This window comes from Rattus norvegicus, chromosome 9 (assembly GCF_036323735.1).
Source record: "Rattus norvegicus strain BN/NHsdMcwi chromosome 9, GRCr8, whole genome shotgun sequence".
Classification (NCBI taxonomy): Eukaryota; Metazoa; Chordata; class Mammalia; order Rodentia; family Muridae; genus Rattus; species Rattus norvegicus.
The window spans coordinates 121,250,801-121,272,767 of NC_086027.1; the positions used below are offsets into that span (position 1 = coordinate 121,250,801).

General features: G+C 40.4%; 1 protein-coding gene and 1 pseudogene across 3 annotated transcripts in view; both read left to right on the forward strand.

Moving 5' to 3' along the window:
- The first annotated feature begins 6,626 nt into the window (after positions 1-6,626).
- On the forward strand, positions 6,627-13,998 carry LOC134480275 (zinc finger protein 120-like; annotated as a pseudogene).
- A 1,615-nt stretch (positions 13,999-15,613) lies between these two features.
- Positions 15,614-21,967, forward strand: part of LOC134480627 (zinc finger protein 431-like) — a 41,824-nt gene continuing 35,470 nt past the window's right edge. The window contains exon 1 of one of the 3 annotated variants that reach the window (XM_063268207.1): positions 15,614-15,965. In XM_063268207.1, the coding sequence (XP_063124277.1) occupies positions 15,963-15,965 (3 nt within the window). In that variant the 5' untranslated portion in view covers positions 15,614-15,962. The remainder of the gene's footprint in view (positions 15,966-21,967) is intronic. The other 2 variants (XM_063268208.1, XM_063268209.1) reach the window with 2 other exon arrangements.

Consider the following 21,967-nt stretch of genomic DNA (forward strand, 5'->3'; position numbering starts at 1 on the left):
CCCCCCCACTCCCCTCCCCCTCCTTTCTTCCACCCACTTCCCTCTCTTCCTCTGCCTCCTATGATGACTTCATTCTCCCTTCTAAGTGAGATTCAAGCACCCTCATTTGATCCTCCTTCTTGTTTAACTTCTTTGGGTCAGAGGGTATATCCTGGGTATCCTGTTCTTTATGGTTAATATCCAGTTATCAGTGAGTACATCTTTTGGATCTAGGTTAACTCATTCAGGATGACATTTTTCTAGTTTCATCCATTCTTTAAGTGCTTCTTGGCCATTTGAGATTCCTTTGTTGAGAATTCTTTTTAGCTCTGTACACAATTTTTTACTTGTATTATTTGGTTTGTTGATGTTTTTAGTTCTATCTTTTGGATATATTTTTTATATTTTTGGCCCTCTGTCAAATGTACAGTTAGTGAAGATGGTTTGGTTTTTTTGTCAAAAATCAAGTGTCCATAGGTGTATGGGTTAATTTCTTGGTCCTTAATTTGATTCCATTGATTAATCTGTTTGTTTCTGTACCAATGTCATGCAGTTTTATCACTATTGCTCTGTAGTACAGCTTGAAGTCAAGGATACTGATTCCCTCTTTTTTGTTAAGGATTGTCTTGGTTATCTTGGGTTTTTTATTTTTTCGTATGAAGTTGAGAATTGCTCTTTTACAGTTTGTAAAATATTCTGTTGGGATGTTGATGGGGATTGCATTGAATCTGTACATTGCTTTTGGTGAGATGGCCATTTTCACAATGTTAATTCTACCAATCCAAGAGCATGGGTGTTCTTTCCATTTTCTGCTATCTTTTTTCATTTTTTTTGTCTTTAGGGACTTCAACTTCTTATCATACAGATCTTTTACTTGCTTGGTTAGAGTGACATCAAGATATTTTATATTATTTGTGGCTATAGTGAAGGATGTTGTTTCCCTAATTGCTTTCTCTGCTCCTTTATCACTTGTATAAAAAAAGGCTGCTGATTTCTTTGAGTTAATTTTGTAGCCAGCAACTTTAGTAAAGGTATTTATCTGCTCTAGAGGTTCCCTGGTAGACTTTTGGGAGTTATTTATGTATACCATCATATTAACAATGACTTATTCTTTTCCAATTTGTATCCACTTGATCTCCTTTGTTGTCTTATTCCTCTGGCTGGACCTTCAAGTATTATAATGAATGGATAGGGAGAGAATGGGCAGCCTTGTTTTGTCCTTGATTTTAGTCGGATTGCTTCAAGTTTCTTTCCACTTAATTTCATACTGACTATTGGCTTTCTGTATATTATTGCTTTTATTATGTTTAGGTATGTGCCTTGCAACCCTGATCTCTCTAAGACTTTTAACACGAATTGATATTATTAGATTTGATCAAAGTCATTTTCAGCATCTAATGAAATGATCATGTGATTTTTTTTCTCCTTTCAGTTTGTTTATGTGGTGAATTATGTTGATGGTTTTTCATATACTGAACCATCCCTGCATCCCTGGGATGAAGCCTACTTGAGCATGGAGACTGATTTTTTTTCGAACTGTTCCTGGGTTTGGCTTGCCACAATTTTATTGAGTTTTATTGTGTCAGTGTTTATAAGCAAAATTGATCTGAAATTCTCTTTCTCTGTTGAGTCTTTGTGCAGTTTAGGCATTAGAATCACTGTGGCTTCACAGAATGAATTTTGCAATATTTCTGTTTCTATTTATGGAATATCTGGAGGAGTATTGGTATTATCTCATCTTTCAAAGTCTGTTAAATTTCTACACTAAAATCATCTGGCTATGGGCTGGTTTTGGTTGAGAGGCTTTTAATGACTGCTTCCATTTCCTTAAGGGTTATGGGTCTGTTTATATAGTTTACCTGATCTTAATTTAACTTTGGTACATGGTATCTCTCTAGAAAATTATCCACTTTATTTACATTTTCCAATTTTGTACAATACAGACTTTTGAAGTATGACCTAATGAATTTTTTAATTTTTTCAGTTTCTGCTGTGATGCCTCCTTTTTTTAGTTCTGATTTCATTAATTTGGATACTGTCTCTGTGTCTTTTAGTTAGTTTAGGTCAGGGTTTGTCTACCTTATTGATTTTTCTCAAAGAATCAACTCTTCATTTTGCTGATTCTTTGTATTTTCTTTGTTTCTAGTTGATGGTTTTCAGCCTGAGTTTGATTATTTCCTGCTGTGTACTCCTCTTGGGTTTGTTTGCTTCTTTTCGTTCAGGTGTGCTGTTACGTTTCTAGTATGAGATCTCTTCAATTTCTTTATAAAGAGACATAGTGGTATGAAGTTTCCCTCTTAGTGTTGCTTTCATCATGTCCAATAAGTTTTAGTATGTTCTGCCTTCATTTTCATTGTATTCTAGAAAGTCTTTAATTTCTTTATTTTTTTCCCCTGACTAATTAATCGTTGAGTAAAGAGTTATTCATTTTCTATGACTATGTGGGCTTTCTGTTGTTTCTGTTGTTGAAGTCCAGCCTTAAACCTTGGTGATCTGATAGAATGCATGGGGTTATTTCAGTGTTCTTGAATCTGTTGAGGCTTGATTGTATGGTCATTAGAGAGTATTCTGTGATATGCTGAGAAGAAGGCACATTCTTTTGTTTTGGGAGGAAGGATTCTGTCTATATTTGTTAAATCGATGTGGTTCATAACAAGATTCTTTCTGTTTAGTTTCTGTTTTGATGACCTGTTCATTGGTGAAAATGGGGTGTTGAAGTCCTCCACTATTATTATGTGTGGTTCACTATGTGGTCTGAGCTTTAATAATAATTCTTTACGAATATGGGTGTTCTTGCATTTGTGTCATGGATGTTCAGAATTAAGATATCATCTTGGTGGATTTTTCCTTTCATGAGTATGAAGTGTCCTTCCCCATTTCTTTTGAAAACTTTTGGTTGAAGGTCTATTAGATATTAGAATAGCTATTCCAGCTTGATTCCTGGGTCTGTTTGCTTGGAAGAACCTTTCTCCAGCTCTTTACACTGAAGTAGTGTCTAACTTGTTGCTCAAGTGTGTCTTGCATGCAACAGAATGATGGATCCTGTTTATGAATCCAGTCTGTTAGCCTGTGTCTTTTTATTGAGGAATTTAGTACATTGATATTGAGATATTAATAACCAATGTTTGTTAGTTCCTATTATTTTGATATTGGTGATGGTATGTAAGTTTGCGTGTGATCTCTTCATTTGGTTTTGCTGTTAGATGATTATTTTCTTGTATTTTATTGGATATAGTTACCCTCCTTGTGTTGGTGTTCTCCTTCTTGTATCCTCTGTAGGGCTGGATTAGTAGAAAGATATTGTTTAAATTTGGTTTTGTCAGAGAATATCTTTTTTCTCCATCTATTGAGATTGAAAGTTTTGATGGTTATAGTAGGCTTGCATCTGTGGTATCTTAGGGTGCGAGACATCCCTCCAGGATTTCATGGCTTTTAGAGTCTTTGTTTAGAAGTCATGTATAATTATGATTGGTCTGCCTTTGTGTGTTACTTGGTCTTTGTCCCTTGCAGCTTTTAATATTCAGTCTTTGCTCTGTACATTAAGTGTTTTAATTATTATGTGGTGGAAGGATTTTCTTTTCTAGTCTAATCTATTTGGTGTTCTGTAAACTTCTCTTTAAGTCAGGCATCTCTTTAGGTTAGGGAAGTTTTCTTCTATGATCTTGTTGAAGATGTTTTCTGGCCCATTGTACTGGGAATCCTCGCCCTCTTCTATTCCTATTATTCTTAGGCTTAGTCTTTTCATAGTGTCCCAAATTTCCTAGATGTTTTGAGTTAGGAATTTTTTACACTTGGCATTTATTGTAACTGATGCATCAATTTCTTCTATGGTATCTTCTATGCATGAGATTCTCTCTTCCATGTCTTGTATTCTTTTGATGATGGTTGCATCTGTAGTTCCTGTATTCTTTCCTAGGTTTCCCATCTCCAGGATTGCCTCAATTTACATTTTGTTTATTGCTTACATTTTCACTTTTAGGTCCTAGACCATTTTATTCATATCCTTTGCCCGTTTGGTTATATTTCTTTGTATATAACAGAATTTATCTGTTTCCTCTTTAAGTGCTTCTACCTGTTTGATTATGTTTTCCTGCATTACTTTAAAGGAATTGTTTATTTTCTTTAAAGGCCTCTATCATCTTCATGAGATGGGGTTTAAAGTCATAGTCTTGCTCTTCACGTGTGTTAGGGTGCTCAGGGCTTGCTGTAATAGAAAGCTGGGTTCTGTTGGTGCCATATTACATTGGTTTCTTTTAATTATGTACTTGTGCTTGCTTTTAGCAATCTGGTTTTCACTTGTGTTGACTGGCCTGGTTATCTGGGTTGGAGCAAGCCTCCTGGGAGGCAGGCAGAGCCATACAGTGGGGTGCAGTGCAGTGCACCTATCCTCACTTCAGGTCTAGGTACAGACCAGAAGGAGGATGGAGCTCCCATAGGGCAGGGAAGAGCCCATGACTAGTGGGCTTGCTAGGGTTCCAGCAGGTGGAGATTGGGGGATGTCCTATGTGTGTGTCTCAGGTTAGAGGTGTGCCTCTTAGGAGGCAGGTGGTATTGTGAGATGGGTCACAGTGCACCAATCCACGACTGCTGAGTCATTGCACAGACAATGCTGGGATCCAAATCAATGAGATACACCTGCTTCTGCCTCCTCAGTGTTGGAATTAAAGTCATGAGTCATGAGTCAATACACCCAGATTACCCATCATTTATGTAATTAGTATTTGTTCATACAATTTCCCTAATGTGTACCTAGTACTGTTGATCTGTTTGCTTCTCTCTCTCTCTCTCTCTCTCTCTCTCTCTCTCTCTCTCTCTCTCTCTCTCTCTGTGTGTGTGTGTGTGTGTGTGTGTGTGTGTGTGTGTGTGTGCGTGTGTGTATTAACTGGCATTTCTTTTGCAACGCTATATCCTACTCAAAGAACAAGGAAATGACAGAGATGAACATCATTTAGTTTTCTTCTAAAATGACCTGGCAATTACATAAGACTTCTGCTTAGGAAATAAGTGGTGGATACATCAGAAGTAAATTGACTATATTGTTATTGAAGTATACATTTATTGTGTTGGCAGTATTATGCTTTCTCTTGTACACTTGGATGGGATATTTTAGAATGCAGTGACGTATGAGGATGTGCGTGTGAACTTCACTCAGGAAGAGTGGGCTTTGCTGGATCCTTTTCAGAAGAGTCTCTACAAAGATGTGATGTTGCAGACCTACAGGAACCTCACTGCTATAGGTATGACAGTGAATTTTCTTTCACTCTTTAAAATAAGGGCACTACTGTTTCTTTGGTATTGATGTTTTTCTGTAATATCAATTGAGAATGAAGAATAAAGTGAATAAGTTAGACATTGTTCTAAGATTCACTGAAGATACTAACTTAAATTTTGCCTAATTTCCAATAATATATCCTACATTTTTCTGGTACTGTATTTTAGGTTACAATTGGGAAGACCATACTACTGAAGAACATTGTCAATGTTCCGGAAGACATGGAAGGTAATTTTCATGTGCAACTTGATATGAATATGCCTCTGAAGAAATTTTAATGCGTTCTGGAAGTTTAAAAGAAAAGCAACAGTGTAAAAAAGTACTGCTTTAAGTATATCAGTGATTATTAAATTCACACAAAACCATGTACCTCAATATCAGGTATCTGATTTTCATTTGCAAGGCATTCTTTTAAGAAAGAAACAGTTTCTTAACAGATGTCACCTTGTGTATCATAGTCCCTTTAGAGCTATGCTGAAGAACTGCCAATCTGTTTAGTCTCATACCACTCATATGGCAAAAGGTTAGTCACACTGAGTAGGTGATAAATATATGTCTAAATCTTATACTATCTGAACGGTCCATGGTAAACCTAGGGTTCCTCATATACTTGTAGTAACATTGCTAAGTTTAGTGATAGGGGCAGTTTATGAGTATCAAGAATGTTGATGTCGAGAAAACTTAATCCCTATACCACATGTGTATGAGGAACATAGTCTGAATGCAATGTGTTTTCCCAATTTGTATTTTATTTGTTATTCCTCTTTTTAAAACAGATATATCTTATGTCACAATGGATTCAAGCTGTATGAGTATAGGGATATTGAAAGAAACAAAGTACCTCTCTTTCCCTCCTAGAAAAATTAGAAGATATATAGTAGCCCCTACATTTAGTAGACTTTCTGAGTATGATTCAAGTTTACAATTGGTTAGTTTTCCAACTTAATTGGGAATTCACCCATAAATTCACACTGCGAAAAATCCCTGTGGGTACTAGGAATCTGGAAATTATTCTATTTGCACTGGTCCACTTTCCAAATGTAGTATGGTTCATATTAAAGGAAAATTTATGAATTCAATTAGTGTGGCAAAACTTTGAGTTATTCCTTTTGCAAATATGTGATAAACTTAATAGAAAAAGGATGCTATAAATGTAAGCTATGTAATAAATGCTTTTTTTTTTTTGGTTCTTTTTTTCGGAGCTGGGGACCGAACCCAGGGCCTTGTGCTTCCTAGGTAAGCGCTCTACCACTGAGCTAAATCCCCAGCCCCGTAATAAATGCTTTTACCATCACAGGTATCTTCAAAGACACAAAACAACCCAAAAGGCGGACCCATGAATGCAAAAAAGTGATAAAACATTAAGATCTGATTCCTCTTTACCATTAAACCAAATTGTAAATTAATTCATACAGATAAAAAGATTCATCAGTGTAATGAATGTGGTAAAGCTTTCACATGTGTCAATTATCTTTGCAGGCATAAAAGAAGTCATACTGGAGAGAAAACCTTTGAATATACTCCATGTCATAAAGACTTTGCATATCAGAGTCACCCTCAAAGGAATGAAAAAATTTCATACTGCAGAGAAACCCTATAAATGTAATCAATGTGGTCAAACCTTTGCACATTGCAGTCATCTCCGAATACATAAAAGAACACAAACTGGAGAGAAACTCTATGAATGCAACCAACGTGGTAAAGCCTATGCACGATACAGTCATCTTCAAATACATAAAAGAACACATACCGAGGTGAAACCCTTTGAATATAGCCAGTGTGGTAAAGCCTTTAAGTCACAATCATCTCCCAATACATAAAAGAACGCATACTGGAGAGAAACCTTATGAATGTGGTCAATGTGATAAAGCCTTTTCATATTACAATAGTCTCCAAGTACATAAGAGAACACATACTGGAGAGAAACATTATGAATATAATCAATGTGTTAAAGCCTTTGTATGTTACAGTCATCTCCAAATACATAAAAGATCACATACTGGAGAGAAACCTTACAAATGTAATCAATGTGATAAAGCCTTCTCATATCACAATAGTCTCCAAATGCATAAAAGGACACATACAGGAGAGAAACCCTAGGGTTGTAATCAATGTGGTAAAGCCTTTGCATGCCATAGTCATCTCCAAATACATAAAAGAACACATACTGGAGAGAAACTTTATGAATGTAACCAATGTGACAAGCCTTCCTACGACATATTAGTTTCCAAGTAAATAAAAGGGCACACACTGGAGAGAATCGCTATGAATGTCACCAATGTGGTACAGCCTTTGGACATCAAAGTCATCTTCAAAGGCATGAAAAAATTCATAATGAAGAGAAACCTCATGAATGTATTTAATATGGTGAAGCCAGTGCACATTTATATAGTCTTCATGATCATAAAAGTGTCCATACTGGAGAGATCCTATGCATATAAGCAATGTGGTAGAACCTCTGTGTTATGAGTCTACTTAGGACCACTACAACTCCAATACCTAGTTAATGCAGATGACAAGAACTTATGTAATCAATCTGATCAATCAGGATTGTGGAATATACTCAGGAGCTCACCTGCAACCCATTTTATAAATCTTTTAATTTCGAAAACCACAAACATATGTTACAAGTTATAGATACTTTTTTCCACCACTCAGCATTTAGGGATAGGGGCTTTCTTTAAGTGATTGCACAATATCAATGGATATAGAATATAGGTTTTACCATCTAACCAATCATATCCATTTGTTCTTTTGCCATTAGGAATAGTCATGTTTTGTGAAAGAAAAGATGAATGACAGAAGCTGTTCAGCTATTGGTAATTCTCCAGCTCCCCTAGAACCTAGGAACTTTAACATAGTTTCATTCCATGATTAAATAGAGTCCAACAACAAAAACGCAGTACTTAAAACACATTTCTTTTGCTTGTTCCCAAAATTTGTATATCATAGTTCTCTACAAATACATGAAAGAACACATCCTGGAGAGAAACCCTATGAATATAAGCAGTGTGATAAAGCCTTTTCTGGCAGTGGCCATGCAGGGACCAGAGTATGCGTGTGTTTCACTGATAGGATTCTCCTGTGGCAAGGCCCATAGAAATCTCTTCCCACTTAACAAACACCTGGGGTGAATTCAGTAGCCTCTGTGCTTATAATCTAGATCATGTGTGCTACAAGCTCTCCTTGCTTTTACTATGCTATTAATACTCAAAAATGTTTGTTTTCACCTTTCAATCATGGGCGAGGCTGGGTTCATGTAGGCTGAAAGCTCTATGAATGATTCTGTGTTTTTCTCAATACTCTTTCAAGGAGTAAAGGCCTCCTCTCTTCTCTTTGTCTCTGTTGATCCTCCAGATGCGACCATTAATCCTGAGTATTTGGGGACACATAATCATGTCCCTAGAAAAATAGCTACAGTCACACTGAGTAAGCCTGTGGCAGTTGTAGAGAGCAGTGGGTCCTGCTTGCATAAGTGTTCTGAGGACGCTATGGCCAGTAAACAGAGACTTAAAATTTGGAAGTTATGGCTGATCAATAGAAACTTAAAAATGGTTCTTACAAAGATGGTATCCAATTGATAGGTGCTTATTAGGAAACATTGCTTGGTACAATGAGCACATCTCTATGTGCAATTAAGAAAGTATTATGACAAAGGGATGCTATTTGATGAATGGACTTATACTCACAACTGTTTAATCTGTCTCACCTTGCTTAACTCAATAACCAGCTGCCAGCTGGGTATGTGCTCATGTCCACAGGATATTTCTGGCTGGATATTTATTTTTGGCTTGCTTTAATTGTGCTTTGTAGTGAAAATGAGTTTAGGGACTAATTGACCTAGCAGGAGATGGGAAGGGGGAAGAAAAACTACTGGGATGGGGTTTTTATGATGCTGATGTTATGATTTCATTTAAGCAGAACAACCAATGATATCACTGCTCATGGGAACAGGCTTGTGAGTGTAAAAAGAAAAGTGGGTCGAGCTATTCAGTGCCACTTGGTTGAAAGTCAACAGGCAGTCAAGAGTCTTCACTTTTGCCAAGACTATACATCTATCCTCAGGTTCCAGAACCCCACCAGAGATGGACTCCAGCACTTCTCACAGCACAATTATCTACAAATACATAAACTAATACATCCAGAGAGACAATAAATAAATGTCAACAATGTAGTAAAGCCTTTGCATGTAGCAGTAGTCTTACAAAATAGGAGAAAAATCAAACTGCAGAGAAATCCCATAAACACAGTCAATGTGGTAACGTTTCCTAGGATCTTCATACAGGCGTAAAACCTTTAGTGTATGATCAGTCTGTTAAAGCCTTTGTATATCAAAGTAGTCTTTGAAGTCCTGAAAGAACTCATACAGAGGGGAATCTATGACTATAAAATATTTGGTAAGATCTTTTAAATCACTGCACACACTATTAAAAGATTAAGAGAAATCTCTTTAATGACAGCATACATTCAGCTCTGGCTAATACTCAAATAAGAGCTGGCTGAGAGTAGATTTTATTTTCCACCTATGCTGTCACCCTTAAGTCTCTTTTAAGTTCAGGCTCCAGGTTAAGTTTTGAACAATTTAAATATGGACTAGGGACCACAAGTGTAGCCACTTAGACAAACATTTACACAGGAAATACTTTATTTCTTAAGTACACCAGTGCCTTGAAAAGATTTCCTTGGTCAAAAGCAATACCGTGTGGAATACCATGCCACTAAATAAGCCATTCTATAAGTCCATGGATGCTGGTTTTGGCAGAAGCATTATGTGCAGGAAAGGCAAATTCATAACCAGAATAAGTATCTACTCCAGTAGGAAGAAAACATTGTCCTTTCCATGGAGGAAGTGGTCCAATGTATTCAACCAGCCACCAGGTTCATGGCTGGTCATCTCGAGGAATGGTGTCATATCTGGGGCTCAGTGTTGGTCTCTGCTGTTGGCAGAAATGGCATTCAGCAGCAGCTGCATCCAGGTCAGTCTTGGTGAGTGGAAGTCCGTGTTGTTGAGTCCAAGCATAACCTCCATCTTGGCCACCATGTCCACTTGGTTCCTGTCCCCATTGACCAATGGTAGGATTGGCGGGTAAAAGAGTCTGACTGTCCACAGAACATGTCATCTTATCTACTTGATTATTGAATTCCTCCTCAGCTGAAATCACCCTTTGGCGAGCATTTACATGGCACACAAATATCTTTGCCCATTTGGAGAGATCCATCCACATACTTCCCCAGATGTCTTTCTCACCAATTTTCCAAATGTGATCTTTCCAAGTCCCTGACCATCCAGCCAAACCATTGGCTACAGCCCATGTGTCAGTGAACAATCATGTACATTTGGCCATTTCTTTTTTGGCACAAACTGTAATACCAGGTGTACTGCCCGAAGTTCTGCCCACTGTGAAGATCTTACTTCACTTGTATCTTTCAGGGTTGTCCCGGAAAGAGGTTGTAATGCTGCAGTTGTCTACTTCGGGGTGGTGCTGAAATATCCCCGAAGGGACACCCTTACTCAAGTCTCGGGAAATCTCGGACCCCACACACAGACCATTTTGGATGTAATATGCAAAGGAGAGGTTTATTACAGAGATCTATTAAGGAGATCTCCAGGCCAACACATATCCCATGAAGGAGACAGAGGTGTCCACCCTGAGATACTGGGAGAAAGGGTATTTAAAGGGAGAAACCACAACCCTAGGGGGCAGGGGTGGTATCATTCGAAAATCAGAAGAAGCTTCCCCTCTCTCAAGATTGCTTAACTTTATGGTCCGCTAGTTCCTAGGAGAAGCTTCCTGCTTCTCAAGGTTGTTCTCTAAGATTTTAATCTAACTTTATGGTCAGCTAGTTTCTGGGAGAAGCTTCCTCTTATGTTTACTAGGTCGAGATCACCTATTTAAGGACCTTATTTTAAATTCTTTTATCTGGATCCTGGGAGAGCAGGCTCAAGAAATGTGACCCTTTACTGACAGGTAGAGTGCAAAGTCTGGAATTTGAGGTATTTAGGGCTTCTTAGGGGTGGGACAGCAGTCCTAAACTTCTGACTTTTTGGCTGTATTTTTTATTCTTTCAGTGCCTGCATAACATGCAGAGGCAGCAGTAAACCAGGTCCTAGTCTTCTTCAGTCAGCCGATCCCATGGAACACCCCCATAAGGCTATAGGCACATGCTTAGCAGCAGATGGTATTGTAACAAGAGTAGAAACCATAGGCATTTGGGCAACTTCTTCATGTAATTTGCTTGTGCCTTAAAGACCTGCTCAGGCCCAATCACATATACACCACTTCTATTTGATAACAGACTGCTGCTGTCCATGTCCTACTTTCTCACTTGGAGAGTCTGATAACACCCAACTCATGATGGGCAGTTCAGGTCACATGGTAACTCGGTGTCCCATTTCCAAATGTTCAGTTCCTACTAGTGCCTAATAGCAGGCCGACTGCTGTTTTTCAAAGGGAAAACAGTTGTCCGCAGATGATGGTATAGCTTTGCTCCAAAATACCAAAGGTATCGTCTGTGATCCATCTACAGAGGCCAGCCAGAGGTTCCAAACGGCAACTCTATCTACCACAAAAACCTCGAGTACCATAGGGTTTGCTGGATCATATGGTCCAAGTAGTAGGGCAGCCTGCACAGCAGCCTGGACCTGTTGAAAAGCATTCTGTTCCAGGCCCCACAAAAGGCCAGTGGCTTTCCTAGTCACTTGGTAAATGTGCCTGAGTAACACACCCAAGTGAGGAATGTGCTGTGTCCAGAATCTAAATAGACCCACTAAATGTGCTTCTCCTCCTATTGATGCCAGACAATGCAATCCTCTGCTACATATGTGGCTGGAGTCAAAGGTCCCTCCATTTGCATTCTTTGATTGGTGGTTTAGTGCCTGAGAACTCTGAGGTCTGGTTTGTCAATATTGTTGTCCTTCCTATGGGGTTACAAACCCCTTCAGCTCCTTCAGTCTTTTCTCTCACTCCTCCATTGGGGTCCCCATGCTCAGTCCAATGGTTAGCTGCAGGCATCCTTATATGTATCAGTAGGGCTTTAGCAGAGCCTCTCAGAGACACCCATACCAGGTTCTTGTCAGCAAGCACTTCTTGGAACAACAATAGTGACTGGGTTTGATGTCTTCATATGGGATGGATCCCCAGGTGGGGCAGTCTCTGTTAGTCCCTGCTCCACTCTTTATTCCTGAGTTTCCTCCTGTGAGTATTTTGTTCCCCTTTTTAAGAAGGACTGAAGCATCCACATTTCGGTCTTCCTTCTTGACCTTCATATGGTCTGTGACTGTGAATGCCAATTTCTAATTATATCTATCGCAATTATACATTCTGGAACTGGAGATATGACCACAGGATGTGTTCAGGCACCTACTGGACCTACTGTGAGTCAGGCATCAGTCAAAACTCCATTAAACCTCTGTCCTCCATAAGCCCCTACCTTACCTGGAGGGCCACAGCATTTCTTGGGATCTCCTGAGATCAGAACCAGTATCTGATAGACCCTGGAATGCCTGATTATTTCCTTTCCCCAGTGTACAGTTACCCTTGTAAAGGGCTGTAGGTCTCTCTGGGGAAGAACTGGAAAGAGGCTAATAGCAAAATTTTTAGGTGTCTTATCAAGATCCTTCCTCTGGGGAACCTGGCCACCCCTTCATTCAAGGGGTCCTGGGTCTGCAAACCTACTCAAGTCTGGAAATTGATTTACTGGCCAAGATTGCCTTTTGCTAGGATCCAATGTAGCCTCTCTTTGATTTGTTTGAGAATTTGTCTGCTTATAGAGATAAAACAGATATGCAGTAAGCTTCTTTTTTTTCTTTTTTCTTTTGGTTCTTTTTTTCGAGCTGGGGACCGAACCCAGGGCCTTGCACTTCCTAGGCAAGCGCTCTACCACTGAGCTAAATCCCCAACCCCTGCAGTAAGCTTCTTATCCTTTTCCTGCCTGGAAACACCATGTCTGATTAGGCACTACCAAAGATCCGAATGAATCATGCCATTGTAAATTTCACCTCTCCTGTGCTGATATTAAAGGCTATGTCATTATAAACGTTGTTTTGTCTACTCTGACTAGTATAATAACTACGTTTGCCTTGTCTCTTGCCATTCAATGCTGCCACCTGGCCCATGGCAGCATTGAATTCAATTCATCTAATTGAGCAACATCTCCAACCCTAAGGTATGGCACACAGAAAAGGGCAAGAACAACACTTTTCAAATGTGTGGTGCCTCTCTCACCAGTTTGCGTCTTATAGGAGTCGTGAAGGACATATCTTGTGGGCCTTCCCATTGTGGAGGATTAGGTTTTACACAACCTATCTACCTAGCATTGCAATTTCCCTGAGCCTTGTGACTTCATCTGGGTTCAGGTAAACTGCAGCTACTTCTCACCTGGTAGGTCTGAGACAAGCCTGGGAGAAAAGCAGGAAACAGAGGACAAACACCGTGGATAACAGTTGTTAGCTGGGACATCTTCCTCAGTGGAAAGGTGGAAAAACAAAACAAAAACCACGCATGCACACACGGCTATATTACTAAAGATTCTATAAATGAACAGAACTGATAGAATGAATCTCTGTATGCATGTTGAAAGCGGATTTACTAGAATGTCTCACTAACAGTGACTGTCTACCAAAGGAAAGTTGAAGAATCCAGTGTGCTTCAGTCTATGTGGCTGGATGTCTGTCTATCTTCAGTATATACCAGAGTTTCAAAGAAGTAGGCTTTTTAATGCCAGAAAAAGAAAAGGAAAGAAGAGAGGTTGGGGATTTAGCTCAGTGGTAGAGCGCTTGCCTAGGAAGCACAAGGCCCTGGGTTCGGTCCCCAGCTCCGAAAAAAAGAAAAAAGAAAAAAAAAAAAAAGAAAAGGAAAGAAGAAAGAAAGAAAGAAGAAAAGGCAAGAAAGAACTTGCTAGCCAGAGGTAAGGTAAGGAGACAAAGAGAATGAGGTAACATCTTTCTCTATATATGTATGCTGTCACTAGAATCTGTGGGCTAGAGTAAAGGTGGATCTTAACAACTCAAAAAATCTAGATTAAAAAAGGGTTTTCACATTTCAAAGCTATGATTAAGAGAAATCCCCACACTGTACCCAATCTCTTTCAGTTTTAGTAAATTCTACATGTAGTCAGTTTGAATACAAGGAATAGCCAATATGTAAGACAAGACAGAAGAACTGAGAAAGACATCCCCCCGCCCCCTCCATTGCAAGCAAGGAGAGAACAGGAGTCATTTCCAAAGGAATGATTTCCTTCAAGAAAATAAGCCCTTGGATTTTACTGAAGGAGTCTGGCTATGTTCACGTATAGGTTTCCCTATCCCTGTGCATGCCACGTTAGCCATCGTTGGACTAACGATGTGAAAATTCTAATAAATCTGCTTTCAACATGCAGAGATTCATCCTATCAGGTCTGTTCATCTAGAGAACCTTTACTAAAACAGTTCTGTGTGTGAATGTGTGCTTATCTTCCCACTGAAGAGGATGTGCTGGCTAACAGTAGTGTTCCTCAAGGTTTGTCTCCCAGGGTTCCAGTACCTACCAGTGAAAACTAGCTGCAGTTTACCTAAGCCCAGCACGAAGGATTCAACGCATGCCAAATTAGAGTGTTTTCAGATTTATTGGGGGCAGTTCTCTAGTGGGCTCACTGATCCCAAGGATAAGAGTTCACTAGTCCCAAAGAGGTCAGAAAAGTCGATATGGGGAGTAAGGATAACGAAGGGTGGGGAGAAAGAAAGGTGAGCAAGGCAAGAAAGGAGAGAAAAATGAAGTAATGGGGGGGGGGCGGTAAGAGGGAAGGTGGAGTGAAGAGAGAGAAGGATGGAAAGGGGAGGGGGAGGGAGAGAGAGGCAGAGAAACAGAAAGACAAAGAGTACAAAATTTCTGGATTATATAGGAGGAGCTTCTGGGGAAGGGAAAACTGGACCCCTGCGCTGGAAAGTTCAAGGTACAAGGTGGGGTATGCCAGACAGGCCCTGTTACAGGTGGGGACTGAGGAGTGCTGGGAGAACCTGGAGGCCCAGACAGCTTTGGTGTGTTAAATATATGAAGGTCAGCTGATTGTCAGGTCTGAATCCCAACAGCCACAAAGAAAACTCTTGTTTTCTCAAATCTCCCTTTAAGTGTTAATATCTTGGGCACCCTTCCACTTGTGGGACAGATTAATAACACCACTGCAAGTTGAGTACCAGGGATTATGCAAGCTGTATACCTTGATTCCAGGAAGCGGAAGGGAAAGAGACTACTGAATGTTGTGAGCTGAGTGCAGGTTGAAGTGAGGACGGGGTGAGCACAGGGTCAACGTGCGGGGAAGGGAGGAGCAAGTGGCTGGGCAGTGGTAGTTGGCGAGGTGGGTCCTTCCTAGGGCTGGGCGGGGAGACAGATGAGAACGCTATTGGAGGACAGGCACAAGTGCTAGTGAAATGCAAATTCCTCTGGATCTGGAAAAGGTCTGGCCCTAGGCTAATTGCTTGGGTCTGGAACTGTGTATCCTCACTGTACCTTCAGCTCACTCTAACTCTTAAGGAAGTGCTCAAGTCACTCAAGACGACTGGCCAATCAGAGTCTTAACTGGACCTGCCAGTCAGAAGAGAAGGCGGGCTTTTCCGGGTGCCTTGGTGTAGTATTCGCGTAGTAGCTAAGCCTTCTTAAATGGTCCTGGCTGCTGTCCTCTGTGTCCTGTGTTTGGATTCTGTGAGGCATGTTCAGGCAAGCTCCGAAGTTGCGACATGGTGAGCACAGGGTCACTGCACACAAAGGGGCAGGAGGGTGGGGGGCGGGCGGGTGGGCGGGCAGAAGGCAGGGGATGAGCAGTGGGAGCTGGTGTGGTGGGTCTTTCCCGGGGCTGAGTGGGAATCCGCAGCTACTGGTGAGGTCTTAGCCACTCACTAGACCCAGAGGCAGTTTCTGAATAACTTCCCTGTAGGGGCTGCAATTGTGCAGAGCATTTCGCTTGTGTATGGAAAGATCCTTGGCGTGATTCCAAACTCAGAAGCCTGGTTTGTACAGTTCTGTTCTTAGCTTTTAACATTAAGGTGTAAGATCCATTTGGAGTTATTTTGTGGGGGTTGTGGAAGGCATCTCATGTGCTGGGTAGCAATCCAATATCAAGCTGTAATGTAAGAGTAGAATTGATGATGTAAACGATTTGCTAAAGTTTAGGAGATAGCAAGGCACACCAAGTAGAATTTAGCTGAGAGAGGACTGCCTGCAAAACACCCCACGTGTAAGTAGTAAGCTAACCAGGCCTGTTAGAGATTAGGATGCTAGGATACAGAAGTTTGTTCACCAGGATTGTCCAGAAATATGGCACCAGGCCCTGATTAGCAACCAGCCACTAGGCCCATCCCCATATCAAAGAGCAGGCCTCTAACAAGCTGATCAGTGGGGCATTACAGGATCACAGTCAACAGTGAGGCCTGGTGTGCCATAAAGGTTTAGTTTTCTTCTTGAGAAAAGCATAGTTCGCCACATGGGCAAGATGACATCCGGTGACAACCATTAGAAAAGGTAAAACAACAAAACACTGTTTTATTGAGTGCTGTCCTGATCAAGCTACGCTTTCCCTCCTTTTCCTGAGGTCCCGGAGTTTGAGCTCCTTCTGAGACTCAGGGACATGTTTGGCAGAACCAGTAACCATCTAGGACCTAGTCCTTGGGAGCTTTCCCTGGGTCCCTGGATATGGAGATCAAACAGCTCCCCTAAAACCAGGAATATGCTTGGGGCCAGGGCATTTGGGAGGGGTTGCTTAAGATTCTGAGAAAACCACTCTCGCCTGTTGTGGTTTTCCCTGAAGTTATCTGTGTTTTGATGCTAATTCCATTGCCCCAAGGACTGCTGCCTAGTCACCTACTCAGAACTCAGGTGACTTCACCGCAACCACCTCCCCATTGAATCTGTAAAGTACAGGGGAGGGGCAGGTATGGGATAGAAGGAGGCCTGTCTTTGGAGGAGAAGGAAGGATGGGTGGGAGAGAAGTTTGAAAGAAGAGGAGGAGACCAGGACAGAGAGGAGGAGAGAGGAAAGCTGGAGAAGCCATGGCAGGTGATGTTAAGATTCTGCTGTGTATTTACAGGTTTTTATCAATGTTCCTAAGGGATGGTTGGTACCGGGCTGTGTATGGTTAAGTCGGCAATTATACCTTACCAATTGGATCTAAGATTTTTGTGTTGTGTGTTCTTTATGTGGGGGTTTGAGTGTAGGAAAGTGTGCGGCTGGGATGTGTTTTTCCCTAGATACCTAGCGGGATAAAAGACCAACAATACCCTCTTTATTTTTATATTTTTACAACAACACTTCCCACCTTATGGGGCTATGGGTGCCAAGGCCAAAATAGGCTTGGTAAGGAATATTTTTGAAATACGCTGAGTTCCTTGTGCAGCACTGTTTGATTAGACTTTTCCTGAGTGTGTCCCCTTATATGATGTTTCTGCTAACTTCATAGTTTAATCTTTCTGCTGACTTCATAGATGTCTCCCGTTTCTTTCCATTTCCCTCACGTAAACCATATACAAGGTGACATTCTTCTTAATGTCTTAGCTTAAGACCCTCGCCCCCCACCCCCACCCCAGCTTTTATACTTTCTAGCTTCTCCTTTTCCTATGTTTTTCTTCATCTGAGACCTTCCACTTAGGACACTGTCACTAACCTACTGTTTTAGGGCACTGGTGTCCTTAAGAAACATCCCGGAAATGTTTGCTGTGTAAATGGCCTATCTAAGTGGCCAGACTTGTAGCCTCCAGTTTATATTTAAATTGTTCAAAACTTAACCTGGAAAAAAAATGGTCTGGGGAGATGGCTCAGCAGTTGAGAGCACTGACTGCTCTTCCAGAGATCCTATTCTCAGCAACCACTTGGTGGCTCACAACCATCTGTAATGGGATGCTCTCTTCTGAAGTGTCTGAAGGGAACCATGGCGGTGTACTAACATATAAATAAAATAAATAAATCTTAAGAAAAAAAAAACTTGGGGGTTGGGGATTTAGCTCAGTGGTAGAGCGCTTGCTTAGCAAGCACAAGGCTCTGGGTTCTGTCCCCAGCTCCGGAAAAAAACAAACAAACAAACAAACAAACAAACAAACAAAAAAAAAACCTGGAACCTGAACCTAAAACAAACTTAAGGGTGACAGCATACATGGACTGTAAAATCTACCTAGGCTAGATCCTCTTTTAGCATTTTAGACCCAGCTAACAGGATCTTTGCTGGTCTTTGCTACTTTGTGGTTTCTTTTTCTCCACTTTTAATCCCCCTCCTCAGCCTCCCTCCCCCCCACCCTCGTTTCACCCCCTAACACCAGATAGGAGAAAAACAAGGATGGAGGAGAAAAAGATCCTTGAATCTAGTTCCTTGTACTCAACCCAGCAGCGTGAGTCGAACAGTCTCTGCTGGGGGTAGTGTAGATGAAAAGCCAAGAGTTAGATTTGGGGGGACTGCTGGTTAATACAGCTGCCACGAGTTTGTTTTTCATAATTTTTATGCCTCACAGTGCCATAGAAAACAAAGCTACAAGTTAACAAACAATTTTCCAAAATATGCACAGAATATAGGGATGAGGTTATGAGAATCATCCTTTGGCAATACTTGGTTAAAATCCTTTTACCTTTCCACTATCAGCAGTCACAGTGAATGGAGTGATTCAGGGAAATTCAGTTCCAGAGTCCAAAAGGAGTTTCTGAGATGCAGAGGTTTCTCAGGTGTGCAGGGTGGGGTGTAGGTGGGCAGGGCAGATTCTACATCATTACTAAAATCCACATGGCATCATGTGGAAGCAGACATTAAGTTATTCTTCAACCTTCGTTTGTGTGTGGGTTCAGGGGGCTGGGTTTGTGTGAGATCACACGGGGGCATTGGGAGCCGCAGAGCCATAACCCTCCTTTCTTACCACCTTCACACAGAGAGCTCTAGAGCGTGGGGTCAGTAGTGGCCGGAGAGTCAGAAATATAGCAGTTTAGGGGTCAGTTTGAGTTATTCTTGTGGGAGTTGGGACGTCTGTGTTTTTTCGATTTGAATACACATGCAATCATAGGTAATATTGGTCAAGTTCACATTTTTCCTGGCTGAGTTTCCTTAGGTCTTTTGATTAAAACTTGACTATAATTTGGGGCTTATGTTCTTGCCTTTTTTTCTCTACATCTCCTTTTTTCACAAATGTGCTAAAACTTTTGATCGTTGTAGCTCTTTGATAAGTACAGATGGAATCTCCATTGTGCCAAAATGTGTACTATTTCTTCGTAATCCTGTTGATGGTTCTGAGGTTTTTTCACATGGCAAATAGCTTTGAAATCAGCTGTCCTGTTATATATTATTAGACGTTTTCTTTAAATTTTGAATTTTGCTGCAAATTGAACATACCCATCATTCCTTTTTTAACATCACTATAATGGTGTTGTTTACAGTTATATAACTTGGTAAAAGATATTCTCCATAATAATTCATTTAGCAAGCTATATAGTATGTGTGCGAAACTGAAACTGATATGAAATAATGTCCAAAGCCATAGAAAGAGGACTTTAGTGTAGACTTTAGTGACACAGAATTCATCCTTAGGGTCACGTAGACAAGGTCTTTATAAGTATGACTTAATTGAGAAAACAAAAGAGTGAAAATAAAGCATGGTCCAGAATTGGACAATAAATCTGGATGTGACACAGGATTGTGTCTTAGCACTAAAGTCTGATAGCAGTACGTTGGAATTTTCCATAGATACCTACTAAAACTAATTAAGACTGTGTTTCTATAGTTGATATAAAATTGTGCATGTTTAACATATGTATTCTGATACATGTGTACATAATACCTACACCCAAGCAATCCCCATCCTATGGAGTGTTGTATAGGAATCGAGGCTCGTGCCCAGACAGACCACACCTGGCCAGTACGGTTCCACGTGAGAGACTTTCATTGGTGCTGGGGATGGGGGATGCACAAAGGAGGGGAGGAGACAAAGGAGGAAAAGAGAAAGAAGGGGCGAAGGTCAGGAAGGGTTGGCTTTTTATTTGGGTAGGAACATAACCTCTTGCAGGTGAGGGTGGGAGATGGACTAGGAGGACACTGGAAATATATGACAACAGATGCACAGGTCCCTTTTCACCTCTGGGTGACGTCACTTCTATCGCTGGGTTTGGAGACAACCTGCAACCATAAAGCCGATTCCTCATACCAACACTTACTTCTCATGAAAATGACAGAATTGCCATGGATCCCAGCAGTCTTCTCAGTATAGTTTCCATGCACTTGAAATTGGTTTTAAAAAGTACCAGAATGCTCATGTTTCTTGCAGTTGTATTCATACTTGCCTAAATATGAAAATAACATCAATGCTCATTTGTTGAGGACCAGCTAGGTGCCTCTAGGCGACCTAGGATGCCTTGGGTTAAAGGAGTGGATAAAGGATTATGCACTTGTAAAGACTCTCACAGTCAGTGCTTTATTGGTCATAAAACAGCATGTAATTATAGCTTAAGCATTATCAACCCATTTCTTTCTCTCGTATAATTTTAACCTTTAATGCACTCATTATCAGATGGATATGGGAGCTTGAACCATGTTGTCAACATTGTAGGTAGCACTTGAAAATGAAGGGTGACCAAGCGAGCTCACTCAGTCAACAGGGTCTCAAGGGAGGGAGTGAGGATTGAAAGGAAAAAGAAAATTAGACAATATATAGCATGATTCTAGCCAGTGCTGAGGCTGAAGCGGGTCTATTTTTCCCAGTCTGCTTTTCTACCATTTTTAGTACAAGCAAATAATAAGGTCAATTCTAGGTCAAGGAACAAACAAGGCACAAAGTCCTGTGATCATTGTTTCTAGGGGGTCATTAGTTTAACAAGAGAAAAGGGCTGGTACTAGTCCAAATGAAAATATTCTTACCTGAACCTATTTCCTAAGTCCTAGTCCATGGTCAAATTCCCGCCAAATTCCTATAGATGGGCAGAAAGCAGAGAATTCAGCTGAAAAAATCTACTTCTAAGGTTTTTTTTTTCCTAATGTTTATTTAGAACATTATGTGGAGAAGAGAAATGAAATATCAAGCTTTCTGTAGCAAGAGTTGTTATAGATGAGAAGCAAATGTGCTATTGTAGTATGCTATAAAAATGCAGAAAGTGGCTTTATTTGGATGGCATGAGAGCCCTCTGCCAATGAGTCATACTGCATGAAGAAGTAAAAACGAGGTTAAGAAACAGATTGAAGGTGTTGGAGATTTAGCTCAGTGGTAGAGTGCTTGCCTAGCAAGCGCAAGGCCCTGGGTTTGGTCCCCAGCTCTGAAAAAATGAAAAGAAAAAAAAAAAAAAGAAAAAAAGAACCACATTGACTGTTTTGGTTGAGTTTAAATACTAACGATAAATTAGAGTTGAACAAACATGTAAAAGTCTTAGATAACTGACTTGGCTCTTTGTTTTCTCTGCCTTCAGTAACTTTGATGGTAACACTTTCATTTTTGCTTTGGAGAAAGCGTTTAAACATTTAATATTTTTATACATTGGTTTATTTAGGCTTAATGCATAATATAGTTCATGTAGCAATTTTGTGCAGCATCTCATTTATTTCTGTTTGAATAGTTATTGAAACATTAGTTTTTCTTAAGAACAATTATGAGTATTCCTTTGGAATGAAATGAAAAGCATTATAATTCCACACTCTAAACTAGTGAAAGCTAACACAAGAAAGTGATTGCTTTTGTTTCCTGTGTGATATATATTTCACATTGCTGAGAACAAAACTTCTGATTTCACA